The sequence below is a fragment of the Dendrobates tinctorius genome, unplaced genomic scaffold (genome assembly GCF_039654945.1).
Source record: "Dendrobates tinctorius isolate UK_male_01 unplaced genomic scaffold, ASM3965494v1 ptg000200l, whole genome shotgun sequence".
Taxonomy (NCBI): domain Eukaryota; kingdom Metazoa; phylum Chordata; class Amphibia; order Anura; family Dendrobatidae; genus Dendrobates; species Dendrobates tinctorius.
In genome coordinates this window covers 3,647,272-3,662,284 of record NW_027361867.1, presented here as the reverse complement: position 1 = coordinate 3,662,284, position 15,013 = coordinate 3,647,272, and the positions used below count along the sequence as shown (strand labels likewise).

Genomic DNA, 15,013 nt, shown 5'->3' with positions numbered 1-15,013 from the left:
GGCAAAAGAGGAAGTGTAAAAGAAAAGGAAAAAAACTTTCTGCTTCAGATCTTCGTTGATGCACATATAGACGTCCGGGGAGAAATCGAGGCCCTCTTTAGTGACACGTAGCACAAGCAGCTCTGGTAACCAACAACTGCCAATCACACTTGGTGTACTACGCTCGGTCACCCGGGAATGTTAACACACTGTACCGGTTGTCCCGCCGGTAACAGGAATCAGTGATAACTCCCACAAAATTGCCACCATCTGTACCTGGCTGGCCTCTCCTGTCCTTCCGATGTACAGGTGAATCGGTGGCAACCTGTCAAGTGATTTGGCTTGCGATATTTCCCCCAAGCTAAACACTACCACGTGCCTGGCGATCTGGGTACTCCTGTCCCTTCCGATGCATGGGTGTATATGTGATAGCTTGATAGGAGACTAGACTAGTGATATCTCTCTAAGCCCCCACAACCCATACCTGGATAGGCTTCTCCTGTCCTCCCTGTGTACAGGTTTATTTGTGAGGACTTAGCAGGGGAAGTTGAATCTCAGATATCGGTTTCCCAGCAACCACATGCACAATCAATCACCGTTCCACCAGCTCTATCCCGGATCTAGACACAAACAGGACCCAAAGCAGACACCTTGGCTTATCCCAGGGTTTGGATAAGGGTGTGGACTTTTACACTACCTGGGAATGCGGTGGTGACCACACCTGACCGGCTAGAGGTACAGACCCGGACTGGGCACAGGGGACATTCTGGTAAGATAACCAGATTTTCTTACCTTATGGAGTTGCGCAAATCTCCGTCCCCATGAGCCAAGGCCTTAGTCGGCACCTCCGTCTCTCTGGTCAGCAGGGTCCCCGTGCGTTTCGTCCACAGCCCCGCGTCTCTGCGCCAGATGATATGGAAATTTGGATAGATATATTTCTGTGTGCTGCGGCCTGTCCTAATTAGAACAGAGTCTCATTGAGCGCTCAACAGAAAAGACACCCTAAACACCTTGTTAGCAGTATCTCTTTCCAGCAGGACTCTGCTGGTTTATTGCACATACGCGTATATGGTTTTATAATTACATACAGAAAGGAGTGGTTAGTCAATTAACATAAGGTTTGTGTTTTAATGCTATTGACTATTTGAGTAAATGAACTTATATGGCAGTGTCCGACATGAGGGTGATTTAGCATCATATGATTTACTCTTATGCATTGTCTAGCAATGTCAGCAAACCTCCGATATCAGCTAGTGCATCTGGTCCAACTTCCTCCTTTCCCATGGCTGGCTGATATATCACAAGACAATGCTACCATGAGACTATGCTGGTTCTCCAGACTGGCTCATGGGGTTAGTAGGTCATTTTCAGCAATTGATTATAAGGTTCAAGATAGCTATGAAAATGTGTCTATCAGTATATAAGGATATATGCAAGTGAGATCTGTATGAAATGTATATATTTCCATCACCGCTGGAGTGTGGTGGACGGGAGATAAAACATAACCTTTAGTAAGATAGTAGGATAAAAACAATTTTGTGTCCCCCAGAGTGAATTAATATAAATGTATCGGTGAAGTCACAAATAAAGGGGCGTGAGGAGCACAGCCCGATCAGGAGGAATGATTCCCACTTGCAACGGCCGAACTGCAACCAGCAAGTCCCAGAATCTCACGTTATGGATCTGGGAGAATCCCACAGAACCCCGCAAACAATGACTGACAGATTCTGGCTGCATATAACAGTAATGACTGGAATCTGGATGACATTAATAGAGTTACCACCCGAAATATGCCAGAGCAATAAGTGAGGAAAGGCACAAGCTCAGCCATTCATGAAGGGGGTGCGGGAGGAAAAGGAGATCCTGGGTCCAGGATGCTCCATATAGGACAAGGGGAAGAAAATTCCCTACAAGACCCTAAAGGGCTAACAGTAGTCTATCCCCAAGACTCCCCCCTGACTGTCCACAGCTCCCCCTATGCTAAACAAGCCCTGCACACCCCCATGGAAGGGCCCAATGCGTTTCTTCCAAGCTGAGTCATCAGGGGACTTATCCTTGTGATAGGAGGTCAGGTGCCATAGTGCTGAGCTAAATGGGGGGGGAGGGGAGTATGAAATACATACCATGGTACTTCCGGTGGTTGAAACGCACACCAGGGTGCCATAAAGGTGCGTGAGCCGCAAGGAAAAAATCTGCGACACTCAAATGAAGGCGGACTACTAATTGTGTCCCATGAGGCAGAGGCGTGCACTCCACAACCTAGTGTTTCCAGTAAGTGGAACGCACGCCAAAATAACTTGTGGTTTCTTCAACCACATAGAAGTAGAATATGCAACCGAGTTGGCTTGATGATGCGCGGTCCACAGCCTTTTATTTCCGGCATGTGTAACGCACGCCAATGCCACATGCGGCATGTGGAACGCACGCCAATGCCACATGCGGCATGTGGAACGCACGCCAATGCCACATGCGGCATGTGGAACGCACGCCAATGCCACATGCCGCATGTGGAACGCACGCCAATGCCGCATGTGGAACGCACACCAATGCCGCATGTGGAACGCACGCCAATGCCGCATCCGGCAAGTGGAACGCACGCCGACGCCACATCTGGCAAGTGGAACGCATGCTGACGCCACATCCGGCAAGTGGAACGCACGCCGACACCACATCCGGCAAGTGGAACGCACGCCAATACCACATCCGGCAAGTGGAAAGCACGCCAACGCCACATCAGGCTTTGATGGCACCTTCCCTTTAAACTGCCATGGTTTTTGTTGCAGCCGCTCCTGTGCCGTCCCTGCGGTGTACATCTATGTTATGGTTCCAAAAGGAGTTAATTTGTAAAAAAAAATGTTTCACTTGTTAAAAAATAGTAAAACGTGTCTTCTGCTTTATGTTTTTCTTTTTACAAGAATTGTTGGAGCCAATTTTTCATTAGAAACTTTTTAATGTCAGCTTTTTCTGGAGTTTTTCTTGTAATATAGGAAAGTCTTAGGCCAGAAATAATCCCCATAAATCACTGTACATGGAGACTTTGGGATCCAATCATTTCTGTCCGCGTTGATTGTGGAAACAAAAAATCTTTTCTAAAAGCCTCAAACTTCTGTGTGTGACTCAGAGCTGAGATCTAACGTGATAGAAGATTCCAGTGTGGGGAAGACGGGAAACCTTCATATAGACGGCCGGTGGGGATGGAGGCAGTGACCGACTCTGGCCAAATCTGTCTCTAGAGCCGTATTAGAAGATGAAGATGTCGTCCTCATCATGAAGGAGTTATTTCTCATGTCACGTGTAATGAATATCTCCTGCAGTATTGCTAATGCCGATTCCAGTGTCGGTAATGAGACGAGAATTAGCGTTATGGAAGATGAGTCTATGAGGAACATGTTCAGCTGCCGACTCCGAGGAGGAAGCTGCTTGTTGTCTGTGGCCTAAATATATAGGTTTTATTAGTAGATGTCAGGGAAGAAAACTAAACCCTGTAAGATAATAAATCTCCTCATATGTTTCTCTTATTATCTCCAGTAATTGTATTATTACACAGGATTCTTTTGATGTTACATCGGATCATCTTCTTCTCATTCAGGTCTCTACAATATCGGATCCTCTCAGTGAAGATCTTCTACAAAAGAGAATTTTCCTGATTTACCCATCAAGGATGGATATGGACAGAGACAAGATGGCGGAGAGGATATTGCACCTCACCCTAGAGATCCTCTTCCGTCTCACTGGAGAGGTGAGAGATTCTGATGACCTCACATTACATCATTCTTATCTATGGGAATAACAGATGGACAGAACTGGAGAGGTGAGGACTCTGGAAATGTCTGTAGTGAGATTTATTCATGTGTCTCTCCATAACCAGGATTACACAGTGGTGAGGAAGACCTCTAGTGATCGCTGTCAGGACCCTGTGTCTGAGGGATGGGGAAGACCCTTGAGCCCAATCACGGGGCCTCCACCTCAACCCCTGATCCATGAGGACATCAATGACCAGAAGATCCTAGAACTCATCTACAAGATGACTGAGCTGCTGACTGGAGAGGTGACACTGCTGGGAATGCTGGGACATTATACAGTAACGCTATGAAGGGATCGGGGGATGACGGTATCATTGTATGTGTCAGGTTCCTATAAGGTGTCAGGATGTCTTTGTCTATTTCTCCATGGAAGAGTGGGAGTATTTAGAAGGACACAGCGATCTGTACAAGAATGTCATAATGGAGGTTCCCCAGCTCCTCACATCTCCAGGTAATAGGACTATATACACACGGCCTATAATTATCTGTATGTAGAGAATGAATTCAATCCCTGTATGTGTTTCCTCCAGATCTATCCAGTAAGAGGACAACACCAGAGAGATGTCCCCGTCCTCTTCTTCCACAGGACTGTAAGCAAGAAGATCCCAATGTTCCTCAGGATCATCAGGTAGATGGAGAAGGTGTCAGGAGATCTCCTCTATGATGTGTAGACAGCTGTGAAGGTCTTGTGCTCAGTCTTGCTGTATCTACCAGTATTATATGTTTTATACTTGTGTAATGAGAACGGTGGAGATGGCAGGATTAGAGCTGATCATAGATGGGACTTCTCCATCTGTCTGTGACTCTTACAATATTTGTTTCAGGGTGAAGATCTGACCCATATTAATACTACAGAGACATATGTGAGAGAAGATGAGTGGTGTAAAGAGGAGATTCCCACATATGACTACCCAGGTGAGTTGTAACCACTGAATGCAGAGAAGTCACAGATTCCTCTCGGTCACCGGCTGTGGCTGCTTTATCGGTGTGGTAGTCCTGCCGTATTACCATGATCACCATTTTGCCTCTAGACCACAACATTCTCCTCCACCCAAAACTGTTCAAATGACTTTGGGCATTGAAAGCCCTTTTCTATAGAACTTACAACCTGGAGGATCCGCCTAACCCCTGGGATTAGTGTGAGGGTGATCCCTTAAAGCGAGATCTATATGATTGCTTGTACCTGACCCAATAGAGGCCGAGTGCACGCTTCAAGAGTCACACTGAACACAGAGTTAGATGTCTACTCCTTTCTCAGCAAAGGCTTGCACACAACTGAAGTTTATTCTTATGACAGAGAGACAGGAAATGGGTGTCACACAATCTTCTGAGTAGCCAGTGTCAGTCTATGATAGGTCCATTTCAGCTTCACTTCCATATATGGTATCCAGTATCTCAGCTTCTGCATTCCAAGGATTCCTTCCAGGGTGTTGTCTGAAGACACAGATGCCATCTTGGTACACCATATCTGAACTGACTTATGTAAGGGTTAATAATTTCATCAGCCATTCTCTCCTTCACATTAGGAGACGCTGACCGTTACCTGCCCAGCTCTGTAACTATAAAGCCAAATGACAGCGTACGTAGAATGTGCTGACAAGATAGGAAATCACTTGAATAAAAATCTTATGCTGGGCCTGTAAGAGAAAGCGGAGGGTAATGATGCTGTTGGCTTCCTAGATCCCTGAGATCTTATCGGATGAATCTTCTCTCCCTTCTGTGCTGCTGAATGTCTCATGGTCCCTACAAGACCAGGTCCAGTCTTTCTGGCCAATCTTCCCTTTTATGAGCGACACCAGTAAATGTGCAGTGAGGCCAAGTGTGAATTTCTGTCCAATAACAGCAGAGTTTCCGTTTATCCTGACTTTTCAATTTGTATTAAAACCAACTAACTTCCAGGAGGATTGTGATAACCTACAGGACAAACATTCCACCTGTGCCCTGATAGATCTCTAAGCTGTGCGTGGCTGAGGGCTGTAATATACATTTATTCCCGCCTGCAGGAGATGTGTTGGCTCCAGCCCTGGTGTCATGGATTCACTCCACATCATAAATTACATTGTTTCTTATCCTAAGGAATTTAGATTACTGCACAATCTCTCCTGAAATGGGGAGCAATATTATTTCTCTAATCTTCTGCTCAGGATCCATAGTAGCTCCAATGGTCCACCATAAATGAGGGCAACTCTGGTTTACTGTTGTGTAATCTGTATTTGTAGTTTTCAGTTAATGAGATTCTCGTGCTCTGGGGCGGGGCTGTGGGCGGGGCTTTATGTGGTGCTCTGATTACATATTCATCTATATTGGCTTATGACAGGTCGCTGATCCCTCACTGACCTGCCCCCCATTATTACATAATAATAATAATAATAATCTTTATATAGCGCCAACATATTCCGCAGCGCTTTACAGTTTAACAGTTTCAAAACACAAGTCATAAGTAACAATGTTAACAATACAATAATTAAAGCAAAATAAGACGACCCTGCTGGTGAGAGCTTACAATCTACAATGAGGTGGGGGAGATACAGAGTACAGGTGTGTATTTACAATGGTGTATTTACAATGATGGTCCAACCATCTTGTGGGATTGAGGGATGGATGGAGATAGTGAATGGGATACACACGCACACTTACACATACAATGACTTTGATTAGTGAACGTGATAGGCCGCTCTGAACAAATGTGTTTTAACCCCTTCACCCCCAAGGGTGGTTTGCACGTTCATGACCGGGCCAATTTTTACAATTCTGACCACTGTACCTTTATGAGGTCATAACTCTGGAACGCTTCCATGGATCCCGGTGATTCTGACATTGTTTTCTCGTGACATATTGTACTTCATGTTAGTGGTAAAATTTCATTCAAATAACTTGCGTTTATTTGTGAGAAAAACGGAAATTTGGCAAAAATTTTGAAAATTTCGCACTTTTCCAACTTTGAATTTTTATGCCCTTAAATCACAGAGATACGGCACACAAAAAACTTGATAACTAACATTTCCCACATGTTTACTTTACATCAGCACAATTTTGGAACCAAAATTTTTTTTTGTTAGGAAGTTATAAGGGTTAAAAGTTGACCAGCGATTTCTCATTTTTACAACACCATTTTATTTTTAGGAACACATCACATTTGAAGCCACTTTGAGGGGTCTATATGATAGAAAATACCCAAAAGTGACACCATTCTAAAAACTGCACCCCTTAAGGTGCTCAAAACCACATTCAAGAAGTTTATTAACCCTTTAGGTGCGTCAGAGGAATTTTTTTGAATATTTAAAAAAAAATGAACATCTAACTTTTTTTCAGGTTCAATTTTTTTTATTTTACCAAGGGTAACAGGAGGAATTGGACTGCAAAAGTTATTGTGCAATTTGTCCTGAGTACGCTGATACCTGATTGGTGGGGGGGGGGAATAACTGTTTCGGCGCATGGCAGAGCTCAGAATGGAAGGAGCGCCGTTTGACTTTTTCAATGCAAAATTGGCTGGAATTCAGATCGGACGCCATGTCACGTTTGGAGAGCCCCTGATGTACCTAAACAGTGGAAACCCCCCGCAAGTGACCCCATTTTGGAAACTAGACCCCCTAAGGAACTTATCTAGATATGTGGTGAGAACTTTGAACCCACAAGGGCTTTACAGAAGTTTATAACGTACAGCGGTACAATTTAAAAATCATATTTTTTCCACAAAAATGATCTTTTCACCCCAATTTTTATTTTCCCAAGGGTAACAGGACCCTAAAAGTTATTGTGCAATTTGTCCTGAGTACGCTGATACCCCACATGTGGGGGTAAACCACTATTTGGGCGCATGGCAGAGCTCGGAAGGGAAGCAGCGCCATTTGACGTTTTTGGCTGGAATTGAGATCGGACACCATGTCACGATTGGAAAACCCCTGATGTACCAAAACAGTGGAAAACCCCCACAAATGACACCATTTTGTAAACTAGACCCCCCAAGGAACTTATCTAGATGTGTGGTGAGCACTTTGAACCCCCCAGTGCTTCACAGAAGTTTATAACGCCCGGGCGTGAAAATAAAAAATTCGTATTTTTTCCACACACATGATCTTTTAGTCCCCATTTTTTTTATTTTCCCAAGGGTAACAGGAGAAATTGGACCCCAAAAGGTGTTGTCCAATTTGTCCTGAGTATGCTGATACCCCATATGTGGGAGAAAACTACTGTATGGACACACCTCGGGGCTCGGAAGAGAAGTAGTGACGTTTTGGAATGCAGACATTGATGGAATGGTCTGCGGGTGTCATGTTGCCTTTGGAGAGCCCCTGATGTACCTGAACAGTGGAAACCCCCCACAAATGACCCCATTTTGGACACTAGACCCTCCACGGAACTTATCTAGATGTGTGGTGAGCACTTTGAACCCCCAAGTGCTTCACAGAAGTTTATAACGCTCGGACGTGAAAATAAAAAAATCATTTTTTCCCCCAATTTATTATTTTCCTAAGGGTAACAGGAGAAATTGGACCCCAAAAATTGTTTTGCAATTTGTCCTGAGTAGGCTGATACCCTACATGTGGGGGTAAAACACTGTTTGGGCGCATGGCAGAGCTTGGAAGGGAAGGAGCACCATTTGACTTTTTCAACTCAGAATTGGCTGGAATTGAGATCAGACGCCATGTTGCATTTGGAGAGCCCCTGATGTGCCCAAACAATGGAAACCCCCAATTCTAACTCCAACCCGAACCCCAACACACCCCTAACCCTAGCCCTAACCCCTAGCCCTAACCCTAATGGAAAAATGGAAATAAATACTTTTTTTTTATTTTATTATTTTTCCCTAACTAAGGGGGTGATAACGGGGGATTTGATTTACTATTTATGGCGGTTTTTATATTTGGCAGTTGTCGCACGCTAAAGGACGCTTTTTATTGTAAAAATAGTTTTTGCATCACCACGTATTGAGAGCTATAATTTTTCCGTATTTTGACCCACTGAGTCATGAGGGGTCTTATTTTTTGCGGGACGAGTTGACGTTTTTATTGGTACCTTTTTCGGGCACGTGACATTTTTTGATCGCTTTTTATTCCGATTTTTGGGACGCAGAATGAACAAAAACCAGCGTTTCATGAATTTCTTTTGGGGGAGTGCGCTTACACCGTTCCGCGTGCGGTAAAATTGATAAAGCGGTTTTATTCTTCGGGTCAGTACGGTTACAGCGATACCTCATTTAGGTCTTTTTTTATGTTTTTGTCGGTTTTATGCAATGAAAACTATTTTATATAAAAAATAATTATTTTTGCATCGCTTTATTCTGCGAGCTATAACTTTTTTATTTTTTCGCTGATGATGCTGTGTGGCGGCTCGTTTTTTGCGGGACAAGATGACGTTTTCAGCGGTACCATGGATATTTATATGCGTCTTTTTGATCGCGCGTTATTACACTTTTTGTTTGGCGGTATGATAATAAATCATTATTTTTTGCTTCGTTTTTTTTTATTTTTTAAGGGGTTCGCTAAAGGGGTTAACTAATGGGACAGTTTTATAGGGCGGGTCGTTACGGACGCGGCGATATCTAATATGTGTACTTTTATTGTTTTTTTTTTTTTTATTTCCAAAAAATGGATTTATTTGGGGGAATATTTTTTTTTTTTCTAATTTATTTGGCAATTTTTTTTTTAATCATTTTAACACTTTTTTTTAATTTTTTTTTTAACTTTATTAAATAGTCCCAGGTGGGATATCACTGTCCTGTGACAGATCAGCATTAAGGATGGACTGGAGAGGGGATAGTAGAGTAACGGAGAGGCCAATTAATAGAGCATTGCAGTAATAATAATCTTTATTTTTTATATAGCGCTAACATATTCCGCAGCGCTTTACAGTTTGCACACATTATCATCACTGTCCCCAATGGGGCTCACAATCTAAATTCCCTATCTTTGCAATGTGGGAGGAAACCTGAGTACCTGGAGGAAACCCACGCAAACACAGGGAGAACATACAAACTCCTTACAGATGTTGCTATCCACTGAGCCACCATGCTGCCCATAATGCAGGTGGGAGTGGATCAATGCTACAGTGAGGGTTTTTGTTGTTTCCATGGTGATAAGGCGGATTCTAGAGATGTTCTTTAGGTGTAAGCGGCAATAGCGGGCATGAGATTGTATATGGGATGTGAAGGAGAGATTGGTGTCAAACAACACCCAGACAGCGCGCCTGCTACCATGGCGTTATTATGGTGCCACCCACGAGAGGGAAATGTCAGATTTAGGGAGATTAGTAGACGGCAGGAGCAGAAGAATTTCCGTTTTTGAGAGGTTGAGTTTCAGATAGAGAACGGACATGATGTTGGAGACTGCGGACAGACAGTCACTGGAGTTCTGTAGTACAGCGGGGCTAAGGTGGGGGGATGACATGTATAATTGTGTGTCATCAGCATAAAGATGTTACTGAAAGACAAATCTGCTGATGGTTTGTCCAATTGGGGTGGTGTAGAGGGAGAAGAGGGCCAAGGACTGAGCCCTGAGGTACCCTGACATTGAGAGGAAGAGGAGATGACGTGGAGCCAGAGAACAAAACTTTGAAGGAGCAGTCGGAAAGATAGGAAGAGAACCAGGAGAAAGCAGTGTCCTAAATGCCCAGTGATTGGAGCCTAGAGAGTAGGAGACGCTGATCAGCAGTGTCGAAAGATGCAGAAAGGTCGAGAAGAATGAGCAGAGAGTGGTGACCATTGCGTTTTGCTGTCAGAAGGTCATTGGTCACTTTGAGTGCATTTTAAGTCAAATGTAGGGGCGGAAGCCGGACTGTGAAGAGTCTAGGAGGAAGTGAGTGGAGAGGTAATGGGTAAGCCGGGAGTAGACTAGGCGCTGCAAAAGTTTAGAGATGAAGTGGAGATTGGAGACTGGTCTGTAGTTAGTGCAGGATGGGTTGAGAGCGGGTTTCTTTAGTAATGGAGTAACGATGGCTTGTTTGAAGGAGGATGGGAAAATGCCCGAGGAGAGGTTAAAGATTGTAGTTAGGTGAGTTGTGATGACTGGAGAGAGAGACTGGAGGAGATGTGAGGGAATGAGGTCGGTCGTGCATGTAGTCGGACGAGAAGAAGACAGGAGTCTGGAGACTTCTTCTGTGATGGGATCAAATGTGGAAAGTGAGCCATGGGAATCACAGCACTTGGTGGTTGGGTGCAGATTTCCTGATGGATATTATCTATTTTTTCTGTAAAGTGGGAGGCCAGGTCATCAGCACAAATGTCAGTGATAGGGGCTTGTGCTTTTGTCCTGAGGAGGGAGTGAAAGGTGTCAAAATGTTTCTTGGGGTTGTTGGCTAGTGAGATCAGGGTGGTGAAGAAGTTCTGTTTGGCGAGGTAAAGGGCAGCGTTATAGGTTCTTAACATAAATTTGAAGTGGATGAAGTCTTCTGGTGTGCAGGTTTTTCTCCATAGGCGTTCAGCACTCCTAGAGCATCGCTGGAGAAGTTGAGTTTGCGATGTGAGCCAGGGCTGTTTTACTCTGTGTTTGGAAGTTCTGAGGGTGAGGGGCGCTACTTGGTCAAAGGTGCTTCTAAGAATGTCGTTGTAGTGATGAACAGCCAGATCAGTACAGGAAAAAGAGGAGATTGGGGACAGTGATGAGTGTAGTCTCTTATAGACGCTACTACGCAGGCGCCGCCATCGCCGGTGATAATTTGCTGGATGTAATTTTTTTTCTAAGCCTCACAATAGCCACAATATTATAGGCATTATCAACAATAATATCAATGCTATTATATGCATTATGTAATAATGGGGGCAGGTCAGTGAGGGATCAGCGACCTGTCATAAGCCAATACAGAGGAATATGTAATCAGAGCACCACATAAGTCTCATTGACAGTTACAGGAATCGTTTGATCGCAGTGATTGCCTCAAAAGGTTGTGCAACAAAATATTAACCCTTTCATGCCAGAGCCTGTTTTTGCCTTTGTGACCAATTTTTTCAGCTCTGACCAGTGTCACTCTATGAGGTCATAACTCTAAAATGCTTCAATGAATCATGGTGATTGTGAGACTGTTTTCTTGTGACATATTGTACTTTATGATAGTGGTAACATTTATTTGATATGACTTGCCTTTATTTGTTAAAAAAAGGAAACTTGACAAAAATTGTGAAAATTTTGCAATATTCACATTTTTTTTATGCTCTTAAATCAGAGAGTCATATAGCACAAAATAGTTAATAAATTAACATTTCCCACATGTCTACCATCAGCACAATTTTGGAAACAATTTTCTTTTGTTAGGAGATTATAAGGGTTAAAAGTTGACCAGCGATTTCTCATTTTTACAACAAAATTTACTAAACCATTTTTTCAGGGACCACCTCACATTTGAAGTGTTTGGGGGGTCAATATGACAGAAAATACCCAAAAGTGTCACCATTCAAAAAACTGCACCCCTCAACGTGCTCAAAACCACATTCAAGAAGATTATTAACCCTTCAGGTGCTTCACAGGAATGAATGGAATGTGGAAGGAAAAAATAAACATTTCTATAACAAGAAATTTCCTTTAGACCTAGTTTTTTTTACTTTCGCAAGGGTAACAGGAGAAAATGGATTATACATTTTGTTTTGCAATTTCTCCTGAGCATGCCGATGATACCCCATATGTGGGGGAAATCTACTGTTTGGGCACACTGCAGGGCTGAGAAGGGAAGGCGCGCCATTTAACTTTTTGAATGTAAAATATGCTGGAATAATTAGCGGTTGCCATGTCGTGGTTGGAGAGCCCCTGATGTGTGTAACCAGTGGAAACCCACAACAAGTGACCCCATTTTGGAAACTAGACCCCCCCAAGGAAATGTGTGATGGGCGTTTTGAGCTTCCAAGTGCTTCTTAGAAGTTAAATACGTAGAGCCGTGAAAATAAAAAGTCATGTTTTTTCCACAAAAAATGATCTTTTCACCCTCCATTTTTTTTCCAAAGGGTAACAGGAGAAATTGGACCCCAAAAGTTGTAGTGCAATTTGTCATTGGTGTGCGCCAATGCAAGAGCACTAGGGACAGCACTAGTACTGGGCATTGTTCCCTGAGTTGGAGACATTTCTCCAGAAGCGCTATTTCTCCTTTTTGTTGTACTGGTCCTTGTGTGTGAGGATGGACCAGAATCACTGCTCATTTCTGATCTATTACTGTTGCTGCTACTAAAGCCCTCAAAATCCACATCGCCATCTGACACTGCACTTTCTTCACTGTCAGAACATAAAAGTGCATAAGCCTCCTCTGCACTATAAAACTGACGGGCCATTTTAACCATTTAACCCTAACAGTAACCCTAACTTTAGTCTGACTTTAGCCTAACAGTAACCCTAACAATAACCCTTACTTTAGCCTAACAGTAACCCTATTGTATTAACTGTAACCTGCCTTATCTGTTTTTCCATTGACAGATGAAGTGAATGCCATTACTCCAGATATATCATCATCCATTCACAGCAAAGATCTGTCATCTGATCCTATGAAACAGGTCCCATCTTCTGATTCATTATTGACTACTAAGGAAAATCAAAGTCACAAAAGAGGCATTAAAACACAAACTGCTCCTAAAGCAAAGAAGTCATATTCATGTTCACAATGTGGGAAATGTTTTAACCACAAAGGGAATCTTGATGCACACCAAAAAACCCACACAGGAGAGAAGCCTTTTTCATGTTCAGAATGTGGGAAAAGTTTTATAAATACATCAAATCTTATTGCACATCAGAGAACTCACACAGGGGAGAAGCCTTTTTCCTGTTCAGAATGTGGGAAATGTTTTAATAATAAATCACATTGTGTTGAACACCAGAGAATCCACACAGGAGAGAAGCCTTTTTCATGTTTAGAATGTGGGAAATGTTTTGGACAGAAATCATGTTTTCTTTCCCACAAGAGAACTCACACAGGGGAGAAGCCTTTTTCATGTTCAGAATGTGGGAAATATTTTGCACACAAAGCACATTTTGTTGCCCACCAGAGAACTCACACAGGGGAGAAACCTTTTTCATGTTCAGAATGTGGGAAATGTTTTACTCAGAATTCAAGTCTTGTTACACATCAGAGAATTCACAGAGAAGAGAAGCCATATTCATGTTCAGAATGTGGGAAATGTTTTAACCGGAAATCACAATTGGTTGATCACCATAGAACTCACACAGGTGAGAAGCCTTTTTCCTGTTCAGAATGTGGGAAATGTTTTAACCACAAAGGGACTCTTATTATTCACCATAGAACTCACTCAGGGGAGAAGCCTTTTTCCTGTTCAGAATGTGGGAAATGTTTTAAGCACAAAGGGACTCTTATTATTCACCATAGATCTCACACAGGGGAGAAGCCTTTTTCCTGTTCAGAATGTGGGAAATGTTTTAACCAGAAATGGCATCTTGATGAACACCAAAGAACTCACAAAGGAGACAAGCCTTTTTCATGTTTAGAATGTGGGAAATGTTTTACTCAGAATTCAACTCTTGTTACACATCAGAGAATTCACACAGCAGAGAAGCCATATTCATGTTCAGAATGTGGGAAATGTTTTAACCGGAAATCACATTTGGTTGAACACCATAGAACTCATACAGGGGAGAAGCCTTTTTCCTGTTCAGAATGTGGGAAATGTTTTACTCAGAATTCAACTCTTATTGCACATCAGAGAATTCACACAGCAGAGAAGCCATATTCATGTTCAGAATGTGGGAAATGTTTTAACCGAAAATCACAATTGGTTAATCACCATGGAACTCACACAGGAGAGAAGCCTTTTTCCTGCTAATGTGGGAAATATTTTAACCAGAAAGCGCTTCTTGTTAGACATCAGAGCAGTCACACAGAGGAGAAACCTTTTTCATTTTCTTAATGTGGGAAATGTTTTACTTGGAAATCAACTGTTAATAAACATCAGAGATGTCACATAGGGGAGAAGCCTTTTTTGTGTTCATAATGTTGGAATAGTTTTAGCCAAAATTGAATCTTCTTAAATGGGTTGTCTCTTGTCATTCCTCATGTTTGCTGACAAAAGGATAAAACTAAATTTTATTAATTCCAAATATAAAACTATACCCATAATTCATCCCCTGAAGGTTAGTCAATAGGTGACTAAAAGAAAAAACATGTACCCCACAGTTCAGTACAGTACATAGGGTGAGGTGATGTATACACACTCACTCTCCAAAACTCTCATTTCTATGGGTTTCGTCGTCCTCACCAAAGGCGACTCATCAGGAGACTATTTAATATTGACCTATATTCAAGTG

At 42.8% G+C, this 15,013-nt stretch overlaps 2 protein-coding genes across 2 annotated transcripts in view; both read left to right on the top strand.

The window, feature by feature from the left end:
* The window catches only part of LOC141056833 (oocyte zinc finger protein XlCOF29-like), a 52,367-nt gene extending 48,295 nt beyond the window's left edge, over nucleotides 1–4,072 (top strand). Inside the window, exons 4-5 of the mRNA XM_073553305.1 lie at nucleotides 3,569–3,718; nucleotides 3,848–4,072. Coding sequence (XP_073409406.1) covers nucleotides 3,641–3,718; nucleotides 3,848–4,072 — 303 coding nt within the window. The 5' untranslated portion in view covers nucleotides 3,569–3,640. The remainder of the gene's footprint in view (nucleotides 1–3,568; nucleotides 3,719–3,847) is intronic.
* Nucleotides 4,073–4,126: 54 nt separating this feature from the next.
* On the top strand, nucleotides 4,127–14,673 carry LOC141056864 (uncharacterized). The gene is made up of 4 exons (XM_073553323.1): nucleotides 4,127–4,233; nucleotides 4,313–4,410; nucleotides 4,607–4,697; nucleotides 13,175–14,673. Exons 1-4 carry the CDS (start codon nucleotides 4,149–4,151, stop codon nucleotides 14,530–14,532), a joined length of 1,632 nt encoding a protein of 543 aa, XP_073409424.1. The 5' UTR covers nucleotides 4,127–4,148; the 3' UTR covers nucleotides 14,533–14,673.
* The last annotated feature ends 340 nt before the right edge of the window (nucleotides 14,674–15,013 follow it).

Coding starts and splice junctions, on each gene's coding strand:
- LOC141056864 (XM_073553323.1), top strand. CDS start 4,149: ATGGAAGAGTGGGAGTATTTAGAAGGACACAGCGATCTGTACAAGAAT. Junction 4,411..4,606: donor ATGTTCCTCAGGATCATCAG/GTAGATGGAGAA, acceptor TATTTGTTTCAG/GGTGAAGATCTGACCCATAT. Junction 4,698..13,174: donor TCCCACATATGACTACCCAG/GTGAGTTGTAAC, acceptor TTCCATTGACAG/ATGAAGTGAATGCCATTACT.